Below are 17,543 nucleotides of genomic sequence, written 5' to 3'. Positions count from 1 at the left end.
GAATGTTGTGCTGCACAAACTTTTGGGGAAGCTGGTGATGAATTGGATTATTGTGTTAATCTGTTCAGGCCTTCAGTGGTGCGTTGTAGTTCTGTCGAATATAGAAAATATATAATTTGAATAATTTATATGGTTGCATTGAAATATGTTTTATTATACTGATGGCGATAAATCATTTGTGACACGAACATACACATTTCGTGGGAAATTTGCAAATTCCCATGAGATTAAACTTTTTCCAAGTTTAATTATGCACACCACCAGCATTTCAGAAACTGTTCATGCAAATACTTTCGTCTTGCCAATATCATTTTCAATCACTCGTAATAACACCGATTCTGCAGTTCTTTCCAGAACACTGAACACATGCTAATATGCCATCTGCATTTAAAACAAACGAGCTTTCAAATGCACTTTTGCGGGCTGAATTACAGTGCAAATGGCAACACAGCAAAGATGGACGGCACGCAATGTTGCCCTTGGCAGAATTTGTTTTTGAAACACGCGTCTAGCTTTGTACAAGTTTAAACCTGCCGTCGTGGTGTGCGGCGGCGTGGATTTCACGTCGCGGGCACGAGGCTGCCTGCTACGCGCACGTGCGCTGCTTCCGGCTGCGCCAGCAACATAGTGAAAGGCACGAGTGCCCGAGCCCTGACCCAGAACAGAGCGCGGCCACAGATGTCATGGAAAGATCCACAGCGAAACAATCATGGCCCAGCGGACGCTTCCTCCTCCTGCCTCGTTACTTCCCACACTGCCCCTGCCACACGTGTCCCAATGGAAATGGGCCACGCTGCACAAGCCGGCGGAAGCCTAGTGTTTTTCTAACTCGGATGGCCCGAGTGCAATTCAGGGGGGTTATGCCGAGGCAGATTGATTGGAAATGTGCTTTGAACGCTGCAGTAAGCATGACTTAACAGTTAAGATAATGTATTGCAGTTATGTGATTATTTTTCACATTTTAAACAGACCGTGTGTATATATGTATATAATCATCTTTGAAGCCGAATTCCCATAATTGCATGTGGATTGCTGCTTGGATGTTTTTCTTGTTTGTGTACTGAAGACCATTATCTGCCTTTTTTGAGGTCATATCCACTGGTCTCACATCTCGTTCCACCACATCTGTCCATCTTATGTGGAACATATATTTATGGATAAAACAATGGTCGAAAATGTGAGTAAAATGTTGTGGGAAGTCAATAGTTGCGTTATGGAAATGGCGGTCTCCAGAAGAGGGCCGCTAATGCCATTGAGTGCCACTCAACGCTGGCTGAGTGGCACAGGTCCACCCGGGTTATATTCCTGACTTGGGCATCATCTGTGTGGAGTCTGTATGTTCTCCCCCAGGATCCGCATGGGTTTGCTCTGGGTTCGTCGGTTTCCTTCCATAGCTTAAAAAAAAAACAACTAATATACTGTAAACTGGCAATGGCCAAACACCGCAATGCCAAAAAACCCTGCAAATTACTCATTTGAGGTTACGCAAAGCAACATCGGCCCCATTCAGAAAAAAACTTGGCAGGACCCTCCTGAAAACGAGTCTTCAAACTCAACCTCTCCTGGATTAGCAAGCATAATAAAAACGCTCCGTTGAGAAGGGCGACACTGTGACTTGGTTTCAAGCTTAAAGCCACATTTCCAAAAAACTATATTTGCGTACTAAAATGCTTCTCTTTTTGAAAAACAAATCATAATACGATTTTCCTGTATGCTATAACATTACATATTTTTGCGCCACTACTCGTGATGCAATTATCTGGTTCAACCACCTTAATATTAAATTATAGCTGTTGCTCTGCATCACCATCAGCCAAACGCAAAAGAAGCAGACACACTTCCAGAGCATCTTGTTTTCTGGTACTTCTGCAGTTTAACATATGAGCGGCTGCATTTGGAAGCTCGCCCACTCTTTTCTCTCCACCTGAAGAAGACCGCTTGTGTTGCGATCGAAACGTCGTGAGTTTTCTGCTTTAAATTTAGATTTTTGTTTTCTATCTACGTGACTTCAACGAAAGAACCGAGAATATGAATTCCTGCAGTCGCGAAAGTTTTAAGTTTAAACTCAACATGTAACTGCTCTTCCAGTATTTGTATCAACTTACAATTTTGACTGACATATTGCAAGGAAGGCAGGTAGGGTAGAGTGCAGCTTGAAGGGTAATGGTAAACAAAATCACGTAATTTTTAAGAAAAATAAAAGCACGTAGTTAAGTGCTCTCGCTGAAATGCACCAAGAATCCATTTGGCTACTGTACTGCCATAGGTGAAAAACAATTCCCCCCACAAGCAGTGTCCAAGGCTGGCAGAGGAAAACCATTCCTAAAAAGGCGCATCTTCACAGATTCCAATAATGATCCCAAATCGGTCAATGCAAGAAGAGTACAACCAACAATTTTGATGGGGGGGGGGGGGGGAGGACTTTGCTCGTGTGTGTAAATTTAGCTATGGATGCAGCTTTCAGAGCTTGCGCTCCTTGCACACAATATGACCCCAAGCTTCATTAGCCCTGGCCTCTGCTGATGCAGCACTGATGTAAAGTGGCCTCAGGCCCGACATCATTTCCTCCTCGTATTATTTCCCGCCAAGCGGGCAAAAAGGAGTGCATCTTAATTCATGCAACCTTCACCGCAACATCACTATGACCGTAGTAAGGAGAAACAACACAATCTGCGAATAACCGACCTTTCGCGTCTTCCGAGATTGCAGATTTGTTTTTAATCCCCACCCCCCCCACCCCCCCGATTGCCATAAATGTATTCAAAGGAAGCCGTTTGGCAAATATACTGTTTGATTTGTGCGCATAAAGGTTATGCGTGCAACCCCTTATGATTTCCTATAAAAAGTCAACTCGTTTTTATCTCTTAAATGCCGTCACGGCTCTCATCTATTTTCCAACTTCAGATATGAATATTCCCAAAGAGCACATTATTATTTATGAGCACTGTTTGTGTTATGCACATGGCCATATGGGTCCCAAGCGATTTTGTGTCTACTTGTGAATAAGTAAGGGCCTGAATTAGTAATTGACCATTTGTATACATTATCATAGCAGTTACATTATGCATGTATGTATGTTGCACGCATTGTGCACCATACGTAGCCAACCGTGCTAATCGGAGGTGGGGGAGAAGGACAACAAACGACATTAGCATCTGCGCAGCTGGCAAAAAAGGAAAGTGCTTTATTCTGGGTATAAACTTCTAAGTTTCTCTGCACTCAAACAAACATTGGGCTGTACTAATTTCCACTTGTGGCCCTGGTGTCTGCCATTCCTATGGCAGATACCAGGACCATCAGATACCTTTCTCGACACAGGACAATCGTCATTGACTTCACAGACAGGGGTTCTCATTTAGTGACCATAGAAGATTTGGTTGAATAAACACCTTACCAGGATTTGAAGTCGCACCCTTATCATTGTTAGTCACACATCTTGTCACAGTGCCACCTGGCCAGGTATTCAGTACATACACAGGAGTGTAGAATTTTGAATATACATGCAGCATAATCTCACAATGGCTTGCCTCCACTATAGTGTAATGGCATGAGAAAATATGTTCTGGACTTATTGTACAAACTGTAGGACTTCGACCTGAACTAAATTACCTGTATTCGCAATACTATAGTGAGTTCATTTATTTAAGACCAACACATGGGGTAACTGTCCCTTAACAGAATAACAACCTATGGTGGTGACCACCAGGCTAACTACTCGAATTACAACGTAATTGCGACTACGGACCACGACCACAGCTCGGGTCCAGGTCTACGTGTTGGAGACTCGGTAGAACGTAGACAAAGGTTTGTTCAGGATCAACAACAACGCCGGCCCCTCTGGGGGACCCGGCTTATATTCTCTGCGGCGTGGCTGGCTCCGCCCTTGGCCATGACCACCTTCCAGAATCCTCGAGCAGGATCTGGACCCTGACCACGTGACCACTCCTAGCCCCCACTTGGAGCCCCTTTGTAGACTTAACTGGTCACGTGTCCTCTGGGGTCAACCAGAGTGCCATGGCTTTTAGTAACCCCTTTTCCTTTGGCCAGCACTCCCACACCCTATCCTGTAGGGCTGGCACTGCACGCCAAGTGAGATGCCATCCAGCGCTATCAATCGGCGCTGACCCACGAGCCCCTTTTGGGCCGGTACTACACCCACACCACGTGGTGTCCGCGATGTCGTTACACCGCACGCCGTGCCTCTCTAGGGCCGGCACTACACAGTGACATCCCGCGATGTCACTACAATACTATTAGACACACATTGCATTATCCACATTCATTTGTACCTACAGTTCGCTACGACTGAAATCCTGAGATATAGCATGTACATTTAATGATATTACATGAAATATAGTCTTTATTTTGTTATCTACAAGACATACCAGAGATAATAATAACAATCAGAGATGCTGTTTAATGGTGAGGAAGCGAGCCTTGCAATCCAGATGTGGCCGGTTTAATCGCTCGGCATGGCACGTTGGCATTTAAGAAACAACGGCTTTTTAAATCCCTCCCGCCTCTGTCCACCCAGCAGTGTGAACTGGGTTCACACCTGTTCCAAGATATCTGGCCCAGCGCAGAAGTGTAGGCCAAAATCCCTCTAGAGGGGTTCTCTAGAGCTCCCTCTAGTGTAAGCCCTTCCACCAGCAGTTGGTGTGAGCAAAGTAATTGCACCTTTACCACTTTTTTCCATGTTATAATGTTGAATGATAAACTCCTTGTTATATATTAAAAACATATTAACAGAACATTCAGAGTTGTCTGTGGACATGCACACGATGACGTTAGAAATAATGGTGAGCTAAGGAATAGATAGATTTGTTTAAAAAAGATTTCACTCAGTCAGGGCAGGTTTTACAAATATTAGTCATATGCATCAGATAACTGATCGGTCTTTTGATTTAAACAGAAGGGGGGAATCAGAAAGTATGGACAGCAGAGGGAAGGCTCTCACTGTTATATGCACAAGTAGAGCATATGTCGTTGTGCTGGATGGATCGGCGGTTAAGACAGACGTTCGTGCTTTTTGGAATTGAAGGAATGAGAGTCGAGTATAAAGATTACGGAAGTAAGTAACGGCAAGGCCTTGGGAGGATTTCGAAGATGATGAGAAAGATTTTCTCTGATGCTCTGGTGAGGGAGAAATCAGTGGAGGCTTGACTATATTTTCCCTTGTTGTATTACTTTTGTGCATTTGAGCAAGCAGCCTAACAAACACATTCTGCACAATATTATGCTTTGGAATGAGAGGTTTAGGCAGGGCAGGTGTTTGATGGGGCCTTGAGGCCAAATTAATGAATAGGAAACAGGTATTTGATACAGAAATAGCTTTTTGTTTCTGAGTCTTATCAGAGAGCTGAATGTTTCCAAATGTATTTCAAAGTACAATTGGCATAATAATGAACACAGCAGGTCACTGTGAACCTTCGTGGAGTTTCGCATTGTGTAAGATTTTTTTCTGGGCGATGGTGTAAAGGATATTTCGCAGGGTGTTTAGATGTCCAGAAATGCCCTGGTAGAGAGCTGGATTTTACCAAAGCAATTAAACTTAAAACTAAAACAATATTGACTTTACTAGGTAAGGTCCACTGAACTATATGGCCGCAAATGATAGCTCAACGAAATGGCTCATCGTGTGGAAATTTACAGCAGCTAAATACTCTAAACGCGTGTTTCTGAACTTGGAGGGAAACCCCAGAGGACCCACATACAAATCTATGAGATCACGTGGAGAGAGAGACATGCAAACTCCAAATATACAGCAGGCGTCAGGGTCGGGATCGAACCCACGACCATCCTGTACACCAGGCGAGGTAGTTAACATCTCGCCCTCGTGGTGCCCCATAGCCATACGGATTTTGAGGATAGGTGTATGGAGAAGATGCGAGGGTTTCCATGACAAGATAGGTCAAGCAACTTGGATATTTGGAATAGATCCTGGCAGGACATAACTGTAGCCAGGAGGATGGGGTCACGATGCGTGGGGGCACATGCAAGATGACGGTGAGCAGGAATCTTGAGATGGCCTTCGGAGTGGACAACCACTTGGCAACCTAGGGCAAGACGTCACGCCGGATAGCTGGGATACTGCAGGATACATTTTTGAAAGATGGTTTGTTAACGGTAACGGTTGTGCGATCTGGTGGCAGGTAAGTGATTGTGAGGTGTACTGATATCAAGAGCGGTGGCTCTGATGGTCTCTTGCTCAAGGAGTGAGGTGCAGAAAACAGTGTGGGAGGTAATGAACACACACACGACGGTTGCGGCAAGGGGAAGAGTTCAGGTATTGAGGGAATGGAAATGAGAAATGGCGAAAAAGGTGATGATAAGATTTGCAGAGTTGTGAAATACGGGGGAGAGAAAGTTAGCCGAAATTCAGTGTGAATGACCACACGTAATGTTAGAGCTGTGAATGCACAAGTCCGGGTTGATCACCCATCAAAGAGTTCACCGTGCTCAACTGCCCTCAGCCAAAGCATGCTTGGTGGAAACTCATATTGTTTGAGGCTGGAAATATCTGCTTTTGCTGTGCCCAGCAGCGTGCTCAAATACACACGCACTTTTTTCCATTTATAAAGACAATATTGAAGTTTGCCTTCTGAGGTCATCGAGCTTCAAATGGAAAAATCTTCAACAAACAAGTACAGCTAGCATAGCTATACAAATGGAAGGCATGGGCATTGTCAAAATCTATTAGACATACTCAGAAAGCATAGAAATATGAATGCAATGACTACATTATGAGATAAATATTTATCATATGTGAAGCTTTAATAAATAAATTGTAAAAAAAAAATACACCATGAGAATAGTGTGAGTTCGTCTTATAATTCATTGCTCACATTGTAATATATAAATAAATACCTTCCATCTACAACTAATATTAACTGAAGGCGATTTTTTTCCTTATAAATAAAGATTAGATTCATTAATATTAGTAGAGTACTGCACATCACTGACAGAATTCTAATATAAAAGTCACACAAAGTGTAACAGTATACTTCAAAATGAAAAATAGTTTCATGAAAATAACTCAATGAAGCTTTAAAAATAGAAGTGAAGAATGATAGAAATAATGCGGTAATACAAATTTATAGAAAACACAGCAGAATCCCTCTGATGCGCACGCTTTCTGTAAGTCAAACATCGTTTATTCTCAGTAGCTGGCTGATCGATGATAAGTCATGCTCGCCCAGTAGCCCCAAGGATTCACGACGTGAAATAGTCAGAAAGGCTGAAATGGCATCGTGGCCATGATGTTGTCTACAAGATGACATTTCTGCCTCTCAGAACCGATTCCCCGGGCGGTTGGGTATTGTTGCACACGTGACACATGTGTTGCACACGTGACACGTATGACACGTAAAGCTCTGCAGCGCTGTAGTTAAGCGGAGGACACTTTTATTATCCTGCTTTCTGCAATGTACATGCGTACGCATGCCTGATGAGCAAGTGCATGTGACCCACAGAGAGAGAGAGGGATTGTGGTTTCTCCAAACGGTATCCGTGAGTGTCCGTGGGTATCCATGTGCCTCGACGCACATCTCGGCACAAGCTAAGCAGCTTTGTTCCGTCGGTGGCACCGCAGCTAAGAGGATTATTTTTGCCCTCTCCACTACTGAACGTGCACCGTGAATCAGCCGATCCCTCTTAAAGGACCAGATTTGTGGATAACGTAATTGTAAATGTACATTGAACTTCTTTCGCACCGTACGTAGCCAACTGCTAATCGTAGGTGCGAACAAGAGGCGTCATACTAAAATCATTCGGTTATGAACGATTATCACGGAACAAATAGTGACATATTGTGTCCACGTCAGACTTATGAGCGCATTATTAAATGTCTGGGTTGAAACCACAGATATGTCAGGCGAATTCGACAGTTTATATTGCATGCAAAAAAGTTGCAGCGCTGCAATCACCTGTTCAAGACATTGTTGGAAGAATGTCGTCCGATCGAGAAAGCTTTAAGAGAGCTCCTCTGGAGGCTATTTTAGCCTGCGCAGTGCTTTCGGATATTTCAATATGAAAGGTGCTTTATAAAGCATATATTACAATTATTACTCTTCCATGCTGGCTAGACGTCTTGGAATAGGTGGGAGTGCTCAAACTTTCCCCCACCAAATGCGTACTGCCATTCGACAAATTGTGGCGAACCTGTTTTAATTGATGGGTGGACAGATGCGGTTGGCTACATGAGGTGCGAAACAAATTAATATGTACATACAATCCAATGGCAATCCTGACTCGTGGTTCCTCATCTTCATAGAAAACATTTTCTGTGTTAGAGCCGAGTACTGAAATAATCTTTGGTCTCTTTTAGAATCTTCTTATTCTTGGTTCTTTCGGTAAAGTCACGTAGATAGAAAACAAATAAATATATAATTTAAAAAAAAACGTTCAAAATAATAAAAGCAAAAACCGCAATAAAAAATAAAATAAATCGATTTGTTTTTTACTATTTTGAATTTTTATTGTGTTTTTTTGCTTTTATTATTTACATTTTTTTAAATGTATTTTCTTATTTTTTATGTTTTTTTTATTTTGATTTTCTATCTATGTGACTTTACCGAAAAAACCAAGAATATGAATTCCTGCAGTCACGAAAGTTTTAAGTCTCTTTTAGAATATTTCAGTTTTCATATAAATGGTGAATAATTCGTGGGAATTCCAGTTTCATAATTTCAATATGTTTTTCCACACCTAAACGTCCCTGTGCTGCTTTAATGTATGCCGAGAGCCGGGCAGTGCTGTAACGGAGAGCTCCAATTCACAATCGGAGGGTTGCAAATTAAAATTCCAGTTGGGTGTCAACTCAGCCAATAATACCTCTAAGGGACAATACAATCACGACTATTTCGTGGAAAAACCAGCAGCTGTCTCGTGGATAAACTGTCCTTCCATAGAAATATGGAATGTCTTGCACTATCTGACATCCACCGGTGAATCTGAACAGTGCCACATTGCTTTGGGGACAGAGACACTTGGGCTCTTAGGCTTAACAGTGCGCATTTAAATTTGTTTTTCAATTTAGCTCCACCAATTACTGTAATGTGGACATTAGAGACTGAAGGGCCTGTCACATCATTCTCCGGAGTTGGCAATTTCTGCTCATGCCTTCACCCAAATAAATCAAACACTTCCACTTTCCATCTTATTGATTTAAAAAAAGCAAACTGCCTTTATTAGGCTGGATGACCGATTCAGGTTGGAATCAGATCGAACACGTTAAACAAACATCATATCCGATCAGACGATCAGACTATGTCTGTTCATCCAATTGGCAGGGGCCAATTTGATTATTATTTGCAGTATAGTAGCAATGCGTGCTTTTTACTGCGTAAAATCAATGACAGTAGATTGATAGTACACTACAAATGTTATCTCCATTGGTTCAGACTTGAAGAATGACCCCTCTCATCTCCTATTGTCTCCACTATGCCCCCCACATCACTTGCGAAGCTTTCCCTTTGTTTTCATAGATCACTGCCGGGGAATAAAGAGGAATATGCTCACCTGTCGGCCAACCTTGCGTGCTTGCATTTTTGGTCCTGTATTGTGGTTGAAATGTGGGAAGATTTATTGAATTGACCTCTGACTCAGATATTCACTTGACACAATACCACCCACTCAGGGTGCAATCCCAGAGAGTTATTTTCAGTCCTCATTGCACAGGATATGGATTGTTATGCACCGCACTGTTAATGTCATAATTATTTTTGCTGTCTTCATATACTTGACAAATTTAGTAATTTTACGAATCCTACATGGTGGCTTTCTTTTGAATGTCACGTACCTTCCTATTGTCTCTCCTCTGAAAATTATTTCTAAATGTTAGCAACATGACTGAAGGCCTGGAGATGACTTTTTAACTAAAAACACTCTGTGTGCACCGTTTTGAAGCAGTACGGGTAATAAGATAAATACAGTGAGGGAAAAAAGTATTTGATCCCTGCTGATTTTGTACGTTTGCCCACTGACAAAGAAATGATCAGTCTATAATTTTAATGGTAGGTTTATTTGAACAGTGAGAGACAGAATAACAACAACAAAATCCAGAAAAACGCATGTCAAAAATGATATAAATTGATTTGCATTTTAATGAGGGAAATAAGTATTTGACCCCCTCTCAATCAGAAAGATTTCTGGCTCCCAGGTGTCTTTTATAAAGGTAACGAGCTGAGATTAGGAGCACACTGTTAAAGGGAGTGATCCTAATCTCAGCTTGTTACCTGTATAAAAGACACCTGTTCACAGAAGCAATCAATCAGATTCCAAACTCTCCACCATGGCCAAGACCAAAGAGCTCTCCAAGTATGTCAGGGACAAGATTGTAAACCTACACAAGGCTGGAATGGGCTACAAGACCATCGCCAAGTAGCTTGGTGAGAAGGTGACAACAGTTGGTGTGATTATTCGCAAATGGAAGAAACACAAAAGAACTGTCAATCTCCCTCGGCCTGGGGCTCCATGCAAGATATCGCCTCGTGGAGTTGCAATGATCATGCGAACGGTGAGGAATCAGCCCAGAACTACACGGGAGGATCTTGTTAATGATCTCAAGGCAGCTGGGACCATAATCACCAAGAAAACAGTTGGTAACACACTATGCCGTGAAGGACTGAAAACCTGCAGCGCCCGCAAGGTCCCCCTGTTCAAAAAAGCACATATACATGCCCGTCTGAAGTTTGCCAATGAACATCTGAATGATTCAGAGGACAACTGGGTGAAAGTGTTGTGGTCAGATGAGACCAAAATGGAGCTCTTTGGCATCAACTCAACTCGCCGTGTTTGGAGGAGGAGGAATGCTGCCTATGACCCCAAGAACACCATCCCCACCGTCAAACATGGAGGTGGAAACATTATGCTTTGGGGGTGTTTTTCTGATAAGGGGACAGGACAACTTCACCGCATCAAAGGGACGATGGACGGGGCCATGTACCGTCAAATATTGGGTGAGAACCTCCTTCCCTCAGCCAGGGCATTGAAAATGGGTCGTGGATGGGTATTCCAGCATGACAATGACCCAAAACACACGGCCAAGGCAACAAAGGAGTGGCTCAAGAAGAAGCACATTAAGGTCCTGGAGTGGCCTAGCCAGTCTCCAGACCTTAATCCCATAGAAAATCTGTGGAGGGAGCTGAAGGTTCGAGTTGCCAAACGTCAGCCTCGAAACCTTAATGACTTGGAGAAGATCTACAAAGCGGAGTGGGACAAAATCCATCCTGAGATGTGTGCAAGCCTGGTGGCCAACTACAATTAACGTCTGACCTCTGTGATTGCCAACAAGGGTTTTGCCACCAAGTACTAAGTCATGTTTTGCAGAGGGGTCAAATACTTATTTCCCTCATGAAAATGCAAATCAATTTATAACATTTTTGACATGCGTTTTTCTGGATTTTTGTTGTTGTTATTCTGTCTCTCACTGTTCAAATAAACCTACCATTACAATTATAGACTGATCATTTCTTTGTCAGTGGGCAAACGTACAAAATCAGCAGGGTATCAAATACTTTTTTCCCTCACTGTACATACATTCTCTTCGTCTCTTCTCCGTAAAAAATGAATTATTATTTAGTCCATTCGTCATTTTGCCTTCAAGACTAATGTTACAGAGCAGCAGCATTTATTTGAGCAAAAAACACTCCGCACAAGTTTCGAACTTAGTCTTATCCGCAGTGAGGCTTTTTAAGCAAACATTGTACTGCTGGATTGCCAGATGTTTTGGCAAAGAGCAACTTCACCTAATACCCTAACCTGCCCATACTGGATTCTGAGCTGCCCCTACTGGACATCTGTGAAAATAAGCTTTTTAGCCCATCGGATTCGTCCAGTATAAATACATGTTCTGATATGCCTGACACAATCCCTGAGACAAAATCTTAATGATATGAAACACATTACAAAGACCATTCGTGATCTGATCCATCTGCTAGCAGGAAGGGAAGGTATGGAAAGGATAGCTCGACCGATGAAAAAAACGTCTTGAGGGCATTGTTTCGTGAGAGGGAATGTTTATATCGGAAGGGGTGTAGAGCAAGAGGAAATGGGGAACATTTCACGAATAAATAAAAAGTCTCAAAATGCCATGGAACAGACATCTGGGAGATGCTCCGAGCGAGCCTTTGGGGAGAGGCAGCCAAGCAAACTGTGTGCCAGGGAAATATATACCCGTGGATCGATAGTTCAACTCTCGTCTCCCTCCCACTCACTTTGGAAACCCTTATAAGCAGTTGCATTTGGAGGCTTGCCCTCTTTTCTCTCCGCCTGATGAAGACCGCTTGTGTTGCGATCGAAACGTTGTGGGTTTTTTGTTGTTGCTTTCATCTGTATTTTATTTAAAAAATTATTTTATTATTTTCTATCCACGTGACTTACCGAAAGAACCAAGAATACGATCGTTCAATGTTAATGTGACATTTTATTGAGGCACTGTGTGGTGTTATCTTGGTGTGGTCTGGGACTGTTTTTTCGTTTTTGCTGCCTTTCCCAAGCTTGATAAATCGTACTTATATAATGCATGCATTTACCATATATTTATTTATTTATATTTCGTGGCTTGCTTATCTTTCTTCTCTATTTTGCACTGATGTTGTTTTGTTGTTGTACTGTTTGCTACTGACCCGCCCATACTGGACAGCTGTGAATAAAGAGCTTCACAGCTCATCGGATTCCACCCACGGTCGAAATAAAGATTCCGATTTGTTTGATGCAGAGTTGTGCTGCATCGTGGCGAAGGCGCTGTCAAGATGGGGTTGGGTACGTACGCCCGCAAGTGTGTATTTATCTTAAACTTCTTTTCGTACCGCACATCGCCAACTGTGCTAATTTTTGCAACTCAACGTTTTTGAGTTGCAAAGCTGTTCAACATTTTGTACTGTTAATCATTCTCCCATTCAAAAAGGCAGACACGTTATTTCTAAGAATTACATACCCATGGGTCTCTTACCGCATGAATATAAAACTTCATGAACATCACAGAGATGCAAATATTGGAAAATGTAAGTTTTCAATCAGTGAATATCACATGTTTTGACAAATGGATCAAAAATAAGGGCACTCACACAGAAATGCGAATGAAATCTGAATAGTATAAAATATGAATATTATGCAATGTGAGCTGGGAATTACACAGAGAAACAGAAACGTATTACAGAAGAAGTACACATTGGAGACATGGTAATGACAATCACAAAAAGCATGTGTGCTTTGCCAGAACGAATTCACAGAAGGGATGGTGGCCGAATGGATGAGTCTGTTGACAGAATGGAAGCCGAATGAGAGAACGTTCCCGCGAGGATTACAACTGTGGAGATGGAGCGATGAGATCATCTCGTGTGCAGTAGCGAGATGGATCGTTGCATCACAAGACCCGTGAGGGATGGCGGCGACGTGGGAGCCCCGCATCCAGCAGCGCGTAGCTCGTAGCTGACGATGATAATTATGATGATGACGAATGAAACATAGCTCAAGGCAGTGTTGAGTGCTGTAGGGCTTTCCGCGCCATGCACAACCTTCTCTGGCACATGTGAAGAATGCTGCAAGGTCCGACTATTTGCCCAGTGCTCGCAAAGTTTGCATTGCCTTCCGGTTGCTGAACGAATACATTATGAGGTCGCACTCATTTACACACAATGCTTCCTATAAATGAACCATTATACCTTACTGATCTCGTCATGGAACATAAACGATCACGCGAACTCCGGTCACCCTCGCAGCGGCTTCTGGCTGGCTGTCGAAAAAAGACGGTCACCGCATCGCGCGCTTTCAGGTGCGCTTCTGCGGCCGTCTGGAACGCTCTTCCTTCCGACATTTGGAAGCCACTGACTGAAGCTATGCACTTTTAAATCTAGACTGAAATCTCATTTCTTTCGAACTGCTTTTCATGTTTAGTTTGTTGTCCTTCCCCCGCACCTCTGATTACCACTCTTAACTACGCACGGTGCGAAAGAAGTTCAACATATATACATACGTGCACACGTGGGGCTGCCGGTGGCCCCGGGCGTGTTCTTACCGAGAGAATCGCAGCCCAGCAGCTCCATGCGGATCCCCGCGCCACCGGGCGCCTGCCTCTCCGGGTAGATGCGCACCCAGCTCGCCACGACCGGCTCGAACTTGCGCAACTCCGGCGTGTCGTAGTTACTGTTACCTTCGAACAACTGACAAGGGGCGGGGGATCGGAAAACGGAGGTCATGTCAGCGTTTTGTTTGGGTTGAGAAGAGATGATATTCACAACGCAGCGTACGGAAAGGCTAGAGGGAAAGCACCGTGTGCCGTCATACGTTTACGCAACCCCATCTTCAGATTGGTTGGACGGCGGTTCGCGCATTGTGCAATGAACTCTGATGAACTGAGTTTAATCATGGTTGTCCAGATGAGGATACATCTAAAAATGTGCCCAGGGCCTCAAACAAAGGAGGGCCTCACAGTGGGACATTTATTTTTTGTATCTCTCGCAAATGATTAAGATGGCCCCATACGGCTCTTTATGCCCCGGCCCTCCAGCCCTGAACCCCCAGAAACCTTTTGGCAGCCCTACATCAGAGCTTCATGTCACATTTAGGAATGAGCCCAGGCTAAGCAAGACAGAACCGCTACAGGTGTTCCTTACTACGGGAGTCTCTTGGCGCAACCATACACCAATATGATTCGTTTGCTATATACAGTATTTGTCTCCGACCAATGTTACTCCCACGTTCGTGTTCAGTGTAACAAGACTCGCTCCATGCTCTGCGGTAAAATGGTGGTGCAGTGATTAACGCACTGTGCTGTAAAGCCAGCGACCTGAGTTCAACTCCTGGCCACTTATAAGATTAGTGGTGATGGATATCCTAGCCCATCCTGGGCACCCCCTTCACAATCCCGCAAGGACCACCATGGTGAAGTATATGTGAAACAACCCCATGTCTGACACTGTGTGGGAAGGCCCTCATCCATTAATTGATTGACAAAGGTCCGTAAATGATCTATGATTTATGTTCAGGTTAACCTGTACTTGTTGTTCTAGAAAATAGTACATGCAATACCGCTGAAGTATGTGTAGCAGAGGCAATATCACGCAAGCGGGATTTATAACCTGCTGGCAACTCGTGCGTAAAGTGACATCACAAATAGGAAAATAATTCTGTGTATTTTAAATATGGTGGCGGACTGTGTCACGTGCTATGGGACTGCAGTGTGTGCCTAGGGGCACCACGTTGGTGAGGTGTTACCCCCCTCGCCTGGTATACAGGAGATTGTGGGTTCGATCTCGACCCTGACGCCTGCTGTATATTTGGACTTTGCGTGTTCTCCTCGTGGTCGCGTTCGATTTTTCTCCGTGCCCTCTGGTTTTTCCCTCCACATTTAGAAACATGCGTTTCGAGTGTGTGGCTGCTATATATTTACATGTAATAAGCCACTTTGTTGAGCTATTATTTGTGACCAGGTCCCTTTTGAAAAATAGCTGTATAGCTCAAGGGGCCAGACCTGGTAAAATAAAAAAAAATGTTAAATAGTTTAATGAGGTACCTGGTTTAGGAAATAAAAAACCAAGTAGAACTTAAATGAGGTGAGCTGTATAATGCAGTGAAACGTGTCTCAAGCAGAAGTATGTTTGACTGGTGCTTCATCATGCGGTAAGGATATGAGAGTTGGCAAACTGAAATTCACTACAGTAATTTTGCTGTGGCTGTTCCACCTGATGACGGAAGCTTGTGTTGCCTCCGAAACGTCGTGATTTAAATTAGTTTTTTATTATTATTATTTTTATTCATCGACGTGACTTTACCGAAAGAACCAAAGAGTATGAAATTGAAATGGCTTTGAACATGTCTTAAAGAGTTATGTGCTTCTGGCATTAAGGCGTTACAACACTGGCGGGGCAAATGCATACAGGTAGATTGTCTTTAACAAAAAATGAGGTACATTTCATTCATGTCACTTGATTCTACAAATCATCTGTAACTAAAATTGCACATTAAAGTTTGAATCGCACTGGTGCATAATAATTGGCTTTCGTCTGGGTGGCGAGATGTTGCCAAACATAGGGGGCTGAGAGGGATATGTGGGTCTCACAATGGAGCAGGTGTCATGGCCAATTATTTTTGGGCGAAATAAGTGGGAAAGCAGACTAAAGTGGAAAGTGCAAAGGGAATTGTATTCAATCTATGCCCCTTGATGGTTGCTGCAGCATTTGGTTCCGCTGCTTTGTATGCTTCAGCTTCAGCGCTGTATATAATGAAACACTACAACTCGAACTATTATCTTTGTTAAAATTACTTCATGTGATAGACACGGGTTCATGGCTAATCATTATAATTATGATCTCTTATTATTTCGGGAGAACCTTAATTGAACTGAAACATTTTCTTTATAATGGTATTGCTGAAGATGAATAATTGTGTGTGGGAGCAATCTGGAGTGCCAGGAGAAATCTCACAAACATGAAGGGAAACAAAAAAAAACAGATAAAATTAAGTGCTAGTGAAATAGAAATCGTGACTTCCATCAGGCATTTGACTCGCAATTTTAAGCTTGCAAGTTCAAATCCCAGTAAGCACTTGGGATATCATTCTGGTCTCCGTAAAAAACGAGAACCACTTTGTGTGAAGTCAACAGTGGCCGTTCTATGGAGAGAATGAACCCACCCTGGAATGTGGAATTTCCACCACTGTCTCTGGGCTGCCAACAAGACATGTGCATCGCCAACCTCGCGTTGCTCCCTCGAGCAGGGAGACACTTTGGCTTGACTTTGCATTAAACTTAATGATATATCTCCCTCATACAGAGTGTTATTGAAATAATCATTGTAATGCATTTCTAATAGTCATGATTTACTGTGGAAATTAGTTCTCTCAGCAGGCACTGCACAGTTTTCCATGTTATATGAGGTCAGCATTTATATTAAGCCGTAATGGCTGAGATAAACCAAATGAATTGCAAGGCGAGATTTATTCAAATTATTTTTTGTGAGGCCCAGGATAAGACCATAAAACTCCCTATGTTTGAATTTTTTTTCATTTCTAGATTCGTGGCTCGTACTCAAACCCGGGACCTCGACGACATTGTAACCTTAAGCGGGCATTTATCTGTCCAAACACCCCAATGTGACATTGACGACACTAAACTGTCTATCGACAGTGACAGAGAGCACAGGTGTGCTGCCTTATTAATGCCCATCTTCATTGCACCATGATATTGAACTTGAGTAGGCGGGTGTTCATCTACACGTACGGTCGGCCCATTTGACAATCCATGGCTCGATGGAGTTATCTGCATTGCCATACTTGCAGTGGGCGTTATTTGACCATACTTCACCATGCTGGTATTTGTGGAAACGTTTTTTGTGACGAAGCTGCACTGAACCTCTTTTGCCCACAAACGAAACCGACCTCTTTGTTTGTGAGGTTATTTTGACCCGTGTCTATGAATACTAATGACATCATACAGAGCATGTGGCATGCAATGTCTCAACACAATAAAAAGTTGAGTGTATGTAGCATTGTTTGAATACGTATATATCACTTACAATTAAGTTTGTTTTCAATGTGTAAAGGTA

At 43.0% G+C, this 17,543-nt stretch overlaps 1 protein-coding gene across 2 annotated transcripts in view; it reads right to left on the bottom strand.

Annotated features, from left to right (window-relative positions):
• Positions 1 to 17,543, bottom strand: part of LOC144729515 (neuropilin-2-like) — a 143,699-nt gene that overhangs the window by 36,419 nt on the left and 89,737 nt on the right. For both annotated transcript variants that reach the window (XM_078609849.1, XM_078609846.1), the window contains exon 10: positions 14,018 to 14,162. In XM_078609849.1, coding sequence (XP_078465975.1) covers positions 14,018 to 14,162 — 145 coding nt within the window. The remainder of the gene's footprint in view (positions 1 to 14,017; positions 14,163 to 17,543) is intronic.

This window comes from Lampetra planeri, chromosome 2 (assembly GCF_965212315.1).
Source record: "Lampetra planeri chromosome 2, kcLamPlan1.2.h2, whole genome shotgun sequence".
In the NCBI taxonomy this organism is placed as follows: domain Eukaryota; kingdom Metazoa; phylum Chordata; class Hyperoartia; order Petromyzontiformes; family Petromyzontidae; genus Lampetra; species Lampetra planeri.
Note: the sequence above shows the minus strand (reverse complement) of the source record. Positions and strands in the feature narration are given on the sequence as shown.